The sequence below is a fragment of the Varanus komodoensis genome, unplaced genomic scaffold, assembly GCF_004798865.1.
Source record: "Varanus komodoensis strain SLA01 unplaced genomic scaffold, ASM479886v1 scaffold42, whole genome shotgun sequence".
NCBI classification, from domain to species: domain Eukaryota; kingdom Metazoa; phylum Chordata; class Lepidosauria; order Squamata; family Varanidae; genus Varanus; species Varanus komodoensis.
In genome coordinates, this window is record NW_025335972.1 from 2,600,781 (window position 1) to 2,609,889 (window position 9,109).

At 52.1% G+C, this 9,109-nt stretch overlaps 1 protein-coding gene across 1 annotated transcript; it reads left to right on the plus strand.

Moving 5' to 3' along the window:
* Positions 1–859: 859 nt before the first annotated feature.
* On the plus strand, positions 860–9,109 carry AVPR2 (arginine vasopressin receptor 2). The gene is made up of 3 exons (XM_044443424.1): positions 860–871; positions 7,045–7,900; positions 8,907–9,109. The coding sequence occupies exons 1-3, from the start codon at positions 860–862 to the stop codon at positions 9,107–9,109; spliced, it is 1,071 nt and encodes a 356-aa protein (XP_044299359.1).

The window sequence follows — 9,109 nt, forward strand, 5'->3', positions numbered from 1 at the left end:
AAAAGAAAAGGAGCTGAATTCCTTTAGGGTAGTGGGTATGGAGTGGGGTGGGGAGAGGAGTGGGTTAATATTTCAGTACTTTTGGTTTCTCTCCAAGCTAGTATTGCTGCTTTTTGCCCCTCTTATTGTGACAGGTGAATGTGGGCAGACAATTCAGTCAATGCAGTAGTTCCGCAATCCCTGCTGAGCAGGGAGGTTTTACCTGTTGAGCTCCTGCCTGCCATGCTCCTGTTTGAAAACGCTCTGCCTGAAAATAAGGTAATAAAGTTATTTTAGGCCTATGCAACTCACAGGTCAACAATTTAAGCTAGACTGCCGTGGAGATGCCTTGGTTCCAGGGGCAAGTGGAAAGACAGACCAGCATGCAAGAGCCAAACCATTTTTCTTATTGTTATGGAGTAGCCAGGCAAAGAATTAGGATGCTCGAGGTCAATGTCGTGGTTCTAGGATTCACATATTTGACAGAAGGGGAGCAGAAAGTTGGCCAGGCACACTTCTCCTATTGGCTCACTACTTCCCTTTCCTGAACTTTTATGCTTGCTCTTGCGCAATTCCGGCCACTGCAAAGTCAGTGAGTTTGGCATCAGATCAAGCTCAGTCAGGTATGCTGCTCAGGAGGTGGGGACAAGGGAGCACATTTGGCACCCCCACCCCCACCCTGCAGCTCCTTCTGGCTTTCTAAGAGGTTCCCACTCAGAGCACTGGAGAGCCACCCAGCTACGATCCGGACAGCGAGCCCAGGGGAGCTGCCCTTAGGAGGGACCTATTTATCGCCGGCAGCAGTGGGTTCCACAGCAAACGGTGGGCAGACACGGTGCAATTCCACCCCGAAGCTACTTGGCCAGCTGATGCATTGACCATGGACAACGAGGTAACTCTTTGGACAGGTAACAACATCCCAGTAGTAGGTTTGGTTTTGGTTTCTAGATCTCCCAGCAGCTGTCAGAATGAAGCAGAGAATTCTGCCCCAGTGTCTTTCCTCTCCATTATAGCCTATCATAGCAGAGGCCCCAAACCTTGATTTTCTTTCCTGTTTGTTTAACCCTCCCCCTCAAAAAACCCCAATATTACCATGGAGCAAGGTGAAACCACTATCAAGCAGTGGATTTGGGGAGAACCAAGAAAGGGTGACATAGTGGAAAACTTATAGAACTGGTACATAGGATGCAATCCACCCATGGTTGTTACATGCAGGCCACACTGGAATGATTGGGGCACATTACCTGACTGGCCTCATCCTGCCCCATCCTGGGAGCAGGATTCGTAGCATAGACTGAATGGGTCACAACCTTGAACTTCCTGGAGTATTTGTGGCACATTGAGGTACAAATGAGTGAAAACTACCTCTAGTACATCTAGAAAAAGTTCTGGCAAAACAGGTCATTGTGGGGAAATGTAGAAAAAAGGAAGCGCCATTGGCCACTGGCACAGCAATCTGATTTGTGAATACCATGGGTGCCTGGCATCTCCAGTTGCCATTTGTGAAACAGAAGGATGAGGGGGAAATAGCGGCACAGCCTTGGTGAGCCTCTTCTAGCTGAAGCAGGCATAATGGTCTGGAGGGCCTAATTGGCAAGCACATTATTATGCATTGTCCAGGAATGGGCAGGGATCAAGCCAAATCAACATTTTTTTCCAACTAGAATCCCACAGTCCACCAACAGGAGCCTGGTACAAAAGACCTAGAATTATTCTGAGCTGAGCGATTTGTCTTGGGGTTGCTGGTCCTTCCATACAAACTCTGTTCCTGGCTGCTGTTTCCATTCGCAAGCTTTCTTCACTTCAGCTTGGGGGATGGGGGGTCTTTTGTGAAAAAATTCGAAATAAAGGACTCTGGCTGATCTACTGCAAACCACCCAGGGATCTGCCAGGAGATTGTGACTTGCTTTACACCTATTCCCTGATGTTCATTTTCATCATGTGTATTACTGAATTCCAGAGACTCATCCTTGTCAATCTATACTGAACACTCCTATGCTTGTTTACTCAGAAGTAAGTTCAGTGGAACTGCCTTCTAACCCAATACAACTAGAAACATAGAAACATAGAAAAAAAGCGAGTCAGAAGGGGCCATCTAGTCTGACCTCCGGCACCAGCCGGCTCTGCTCACGACATGCCCACCATGAGGACGTCCAGCCTATCCTTGAACACCCGCACCGATGGGGCCTCAACGACCTCTCGTGAAAGCCCATTCCACACCCTTGGGGTTCTGACTGTCAGGAAGTGCTTCCTGGCATCCAAATGGAAACTTGGCTCCCTGAGATTGGCTCCGTCGGAGTTTGTCCTGCCTTCCTCTGCAGGGGAGAACAGGTCTCTACCCATCTCCATGTGACATCCCCTCACATACCTGTATGTCGCCAACATATCCCGTCTGAGTCTCCTCTTCTCCAGGCTGAAGAGACCCAGTTCCCTCAGTCTCACCTCATACCCCATCCCCTGCAAACCGGCCACCAACCTTGTGGCCCTACGCTGCACTGACTCTAACCTGGCTATATCCTTTCTGTAATGAGGGGCCCAAAACTGAGCACAATACTCCAGTTGCCAGTTGCAGGTGCACCAGAGTCGTGTAGAGTGGTAGTAATACCTCTTTTGATCTAGAAGCCACACTTCTGGCTATGCAACCAAGGGTGGCATTTGCCCTCTTGACCACTGCGTCACACTGCTGACTCATGTTTAGCCTGCAGTCAACCAGCACCCCGAGGTCCCTTTCACAAGTGCTGCTCTCCAGCCACTTGTCCCCTAACCTGTACTTATGACAGCTATTCCTATGCCCCAAGTGCAAGACCTTGCACTTATCCACATTGAACGCCATCCTGTTGTCTCCTGCCCACTTCCATAGTCTGTCCAGATCCTTTTGGTTCTGGAGTACCTGCTCCTCAGTTGTGGCCACTGTTCCAGTTTTAGTGTCGTCTGCAAATTTGATCAGCAGACTGTTCACCCCTTCTTCCATGTCGTTAATGAAAAGATTAAACAGGATCGGCCCCAGGACAGAGCCCTGGGGGACCCCGCTTGTCACTGGCTGCCATCCCGATGATTCCCCATTAATGGTTACCGTCTGCTTTCGGTCAGTCAACCATGCCCTAATCCACCGGACAGTGCTTTGGTGTATCCCAAAACTCCTCAGTTTCTCCACCAGGATATCATGGGGCACTTTGTCAAAGGCCTTGCTGAAATCCAGGTATACCACATCCACTGCATCCCCTCCATCTAGCCATCTCAAAACCTTGTCATAGAATTCCACAAGGTTTGTCTGGCAGGACCTGTTTTTGCGGAAGCCGTGTTGTGTGGCTGTCAGCCTCCCTTCCCTATCTAGCATCACTAGATCGCTCTCTATTATGAGCCTTTCCATTGTTTTTCCTACAATGGACGAAGGCTGACAGGTCTATAATTCCCCATGTCCCTTCTACTACCCCTTTTGAATATTGGGACCACTGATGCCACCCTCCAGTCCTCTGGAACTTCACCCATTCTCCATGAGGCCTCAAAAATGGAGGCCAGAGGGCATGAGAGAACACTTCCAACTCTCTAAGTACTCGCGGGTGTAACCCATCAGGGCCAGGCACCTTTGTAATGTCCAATGCCCTGAGGAGCCCCTCGACTTCAAGGGGGGGTGACTCTAATCTGTGCCCCTAAGTCCCCAGGCTCATCTAATCTCCTATGCAAATATCCGCCATCCTTCCTCCTTATTTAGTGGTCCCACCACTTGTCTCCCCTTCCTCTTCCTATTTACATGCTGAAAGAAGCCCTTTTTGTTGCTCTTGATATTCTTGGCAAGTCTCAGCTCATAATCAGCCTTAGCCTTGCAAAGAATCCTTCTGCAACAGGCCTCCTCCTCCCAGTATACCCTTTCGTCTATTTCCCCCAGTACCCATTTCCTACGGAGGTTCCTCTTTCATCTAATCCCTCTAATCACCTCCTTTAGCATCCATGGTGGCACTCTCCTCTGCCTCCCCACCTTACTGACTAGAGGTATCGTCAAGGCTTGCACTGCCAAAACCTCCCTTTTGAGTGCCATCCACCCCTCCTCAACTCGCTTACCTTCCCGTAACCTATCCCAGGAGACTTTCCCCAGTCTGGCCTTCAGTTGGCCAAAGTTGGCCCTCTTGAAGTCCCAGCTTCTAGTGCTCAACCTGCTGCACGTCCCCAGTCCCCTGATCTCAAAGCAAAGGATGGAGTGATCACTTGCATGCCGAGCTCCCCTAATCTGTACTTCATCTATCAGCTCCTCCCTATTGGTCAAGACCAAGTCAAGGATGTTTCCCCCACTTGTTGCCTCTCGGACCCTCTGTGTGAAAAACCCTTCCTCAATAGCCTCTAGGAAGCAATGTGACCTGGGTGTCACCGCCAAGTGAGTCCCCCAACTAATATCCAGGAAACTGAAATCTCCCATAATTACTGTGTCTCTCTCCCGAGATATTCTTAGAATCTGGTCTGCCAGGCCATCATCCAGGGTCTCAAGTTGACCTGGAGGACGATAACATACCCCCACTGTCAGGTCTCTTTCCCTGTCAAAACCCCTAAGTTTCACCCAGACTGCCTCTACCAAATCCCCATCTGTACTGCATTCTATCTCACTGCATCCTATCCCTTCCCTGACGTATAAAGCCACGCCACCACCCCTCTTTCCCTTCCTGTCCTTTCTAAAAAGGTGATACCCCTCTATGTTCACATTCCAGTCTTGCCTTTCATCCCACCAAGTTTCTGTGGTTCCCACCAGATCATACCCTCCTATTCCCAGGAGAGCTTCAAGCTCTTCCTGCTTATTACCCATGCTCCTAGCATTAGTGTACATGCACCTCAACTCCTTCCCACTGCTTTCTTTCCTTGGAGCTCCCAGCCTGCTCCTTCCTCCCATCCTCCCTAATACCTGGCCCCTCTCTGTAGGAGTCCTGTCAGTCCCTGAAGTACCTCTAAAACCCTGCTCCCAGAGCCCTGATCCTCCCCCCACACTTGTCCAGTGCAGACATGTTTCTGGGGGGCCTGAACCCCCCCCCCACTCAGTTTAAAGTCTTCCGGACGAAGCTCGCTAGAGCATCTCCAAAGGACCTTTTCCCCATCCTCATGAGGTATAACCCGTTCCTTGCCAGAAGTCCATTGGCAAGAAAACGAGTGCCGTGGTCAAGGAACCCGAAGCGTTCCTTCTGGCACCACACCCTAAGCCAGTCGTTCACCTCGGAGGCCCTCCTGTCCCTTCCTGGCCCAAATCTCCGGACTGGTAAGATTGACGAGAAGGCCACTTGGGCCTTTAGCTCCCAGAGTTTCTTCCCCAAGGCCTCGAAGTCCCTGGTGATCCCAACCACACCCTGCCTGGCCACGTCGTTTGCGCCCACACGGATCACCAGGAGTGGCTGGTGACCCCCAGAGCGATCAAGACGCTCCACTCTGTCCTTCACATGCCGGATGCGTGCGCCCGGCAAGCAGCAAACCTCCCTTGCCTCCAGGTTGGGGTGGCACACCACCGCCTCAGTGCCCCTCAGCAGGGAGTCCCCAACAACAATCACCACCCGCCGTGTCTTCCTGGTGGTGGTGGGAGGCCATGCCCTGACCCTCGCCTCTCCTGCAACGGCCCCCTTGCTGCTTGTGGTCCCAGGCTGGGGGTCCTGCTGTTCCCCTGAGGCCTCATCAGCCCCAGCCTCCCCAAGTGGAGAGAACCTGTTTCCCAGCTTCAGATCGGTGCCAGAAGGAGGAGGAGGCCGTGCTGGCCTCCTCCTCCTGTGGGTGACATACCTCCATGTCTCCGCAGCTGCTCCTCCCGTGGCCCCTCCCTCAACCCTCTGTCCAGAGGGGGGCTGCTCCGGGGGTGGGGGCCCGGAGAGCTCTCTCGGCCCTCAGGCACCTCACCTCCTCCTCTAGCAGGGTCACCATCTTGCACCGAGGGCAAGTGTATCCCTGCCTCTCCTGGGGGAGAAGGGCGAACATGTCGCAGCTCTCGCAGTGGACAGCAACACCCGTGACTCCCCCCAAGGCCATCTCCTGGTCTGCCATTGGGATCCCTTCCGAGACCTTACCTTGGTCCCCTGCCTTGTCTGTCCTGCAGTTCCTTTCACTCGCCCAGTTCTCCCAGACAAAAACCCACTTGCGCACACACATAAGGATAAAATAAACTTAAATTTATATAATAAACTTAAATTTAAATCGGAGGAAAAACAAAGCAAAGCACAGCACAGCACCAAAAAAACCCAACAAAAAACTAGGATTGTGTTGTCACTAAATTACTAACTATATTTATATAGGACACCTAACAGCTTGTCGGGTAAGTTCACACATCACACCAACTCACTCTGGCCGTGAATCATGGAGGGCTGATTGTTGCAAGAACAATCCATGGTATGCCCAACAGACGGTCAGGCTCACTGGGGGTTGTCACCCGCCTTCCCTTGGTCTGCCAGCAGCATCCCAGGAGAGCTTGCAGCTCAAGCTGCTCTCCCTGCTGTAACTGGAACTCAAAAAGGCACATTCCCAACCGGGTTTTCAGAGATATGTTGTCCTGATACTGGAGGTGGCATATAGACCCAGTAGTAGCAGCATTATCCGACACACAGGTGTCTAATCCCCTTTTAGAGCCATCCAAACCGGTGTCGCCACCCCCTCTTGTGGCTGCTAGTCCCACAGTTCACTGTGTGTCACAGTGAGATGCAAAACTTCCTTTTATCTGTCTTGACTCTCCACCAGTCAGCTTCATGGGATGACTCCAGGTTCTAGCATTATGGGAGAGGAATCCTCCAGGGAGAGTCCAGGCAAACAGGGACTGGAATCCTGCTCTCACTGATCCAGGCCCAGCTCTCTCTGAACCACCCTGCGAACAAAACCCTTGTGCCACTCATGCTCAGTTGTACCACTGGAGAGCCTGGGACATGGCACTGGCTTCCATCCTTGTGTAGCACTGAGTTGTAGTGGTACATCCATTAACAGGGCGATGCAACATCATGTGTCTCTGTCACATTGTGTTTTCTGTACAGCAGTCAGGTTAGGATATTTGTCACTCTTACACTGTGTAATTCACATTCTCTCTCTCTCCCTCTTTCTCTTTCTTGCCTTCCACAGAAGCAAATCTTCAACAGCTCTTCCATGCTGTCTGGCCCCACCTCTAACACATCACTCCTTCCATCGGACGACCGTGACGATGCTCTGGCCCAAGCCGAAATCGCCATCTTGGCCTCCATCTTCCTGTTAGCCTCCCTGAGCAATGGGCTGGTGCTGGGAGCCCTCTTCCGCCGCGGCCACCAGGCCACGCCCATGCACCACTTCATCCGCCACCTCTGCCTGGCCGACCTGACTGTGGCTCTCTTCCAGGTGCTGCCACAGCTCATCTGGGACATCACCGACCGCTTCCAGGGCCCAGACGTGCTGTGCCGCGCCATCAAATACTTGCAGGTGGTCGGCATGTTCGCCTCCTCCTATGTCATCGTAGCCATGACATACGACCGCTACCGTGCCATTTGCCGGCCCATGCTGGCTTTCCGGAGGGGCCCTGCCACCCAGCACTGCCCGGTGGTGGTGGCCTGGACCGCCTCCTTCCTCTTCAGCCTGCCCCAGCTCTTCATCTTCTCCAAGACGGAGCTGCCCAGTGGGGCCCATGAGTGCTGGGCTACCTTTGCCGAGCCCTGGGGGGCCCGCGCGTACGTCACCTGGGTGACCCTGATGGTTTTCATCCTGCCCACGTTCTTCATCGCCACCTGCCAGGGCATGATTTTCCAGGAGGTCCACCGCAGCCTGCAGCTTGGGCCTGAGAGGGCTCTGGGGGGCAGGAAGGGCCGGAGAGGGGCTTCCCTGATCTCGGGTGCCGTGGCCAAGACGCTCAAGATGACGCTCGTCATTGTGCTCACTTATGCGTTCTGCTGGGCTCCCTTCTTCCTCGTGCAGCTATGGGCCGTCTGGGACCCCCAGGCCCCCACAGAGGGTGAGTCAAGCAGGACCTGCTCCCCAACACGCCTCATGTATGCACAGTGTGGCGTCCCACAAATCTTGTACGCCTGACGTCTTGCACCAGGGGCCTCAAAGGCCTCTGGGCCTAATCCAAATTTGCAGAAGCTCTCATATGGCATTCTTTGGGGAACGGGGCCATATGGGATGAGGACCAAAATGCTGTCCCTGCCCTGCAAAGTGAGTCCTGCTGCCCACTTGGTAGGCTGCTAAGCACTCTCTGTGATCAGCTCCCAAAATGCAAGCACTGACTTATCCTCAAAGACCTTCTCCTGGCACTTTGAGATCCCAGTCAGAATTGGCTGAATTGGGGTAGCCCTCCTAGTTCTCATAGCTGTGGCAATGGTTATCCATGTGCAAGAAGTTCCAGAGTTCCGGGTTCTGGACTGCCTACATGGATTTTACTATTTGTGATGCTTCTATACTGTTTAATATAACAAAATCCCTAAGTAAATGCCTTCCTAAATGGCTGATATACCTGATACTTCCTCCAATCCATTCTGCCTCTGGTTTGAAGCTCCTACTTTTGCACAAAAATTCTCATGTAGTTTGTGTGCATGTTTCAAAAGGCATGCATTTTTGTGGCATTTGTTAAATATATCCATGTACACATCCATTGGCTAAAGCATGTCTAAAGCATTTAGAAGTGAACATACTCTTCCTGGCAGGATTTTCCAAATGTGTGACTGTTGTCAAACATAGGTTTTTTGTTCAGCAAAATGTATCACAAACTCAGAAATGCACAGATTTCCAACAGCAAATGGCTTTTAGGCCCACAGTTGCTTCTTGGAGATGCAAATGAGATAATCCAGCATTAAAATGTGACACAGACAAATTTCTCACCCAGACTTACTCAGAAGTGGCCGTACCTCTATTATTGGTTATTGCTCAGCATGCTCCAGGAACGAGCTCTGATGACTGCCATGTTGTGTCAGGCCTCCAGCCTCACTTGGTCTCACGCCTTTTTTCCGCACCCCATCCAGGCCCAGCATTCACCCTCCTGATGCTTGTCGCCAGCCTCAACAGCTGCACGAATCCCTGGGTCTACGCGACTTTTAGCAGCAGCATCTCAAGCGAGCTGTGTCGCATCGTCTGCCCCAGACTGGCTCGCCGGCGAATGGGATCCCTGCCGGAAGACTCCATCCTCACAGCCAGCTCCTCCCTGGGACGGGACACCTTCTCCTGA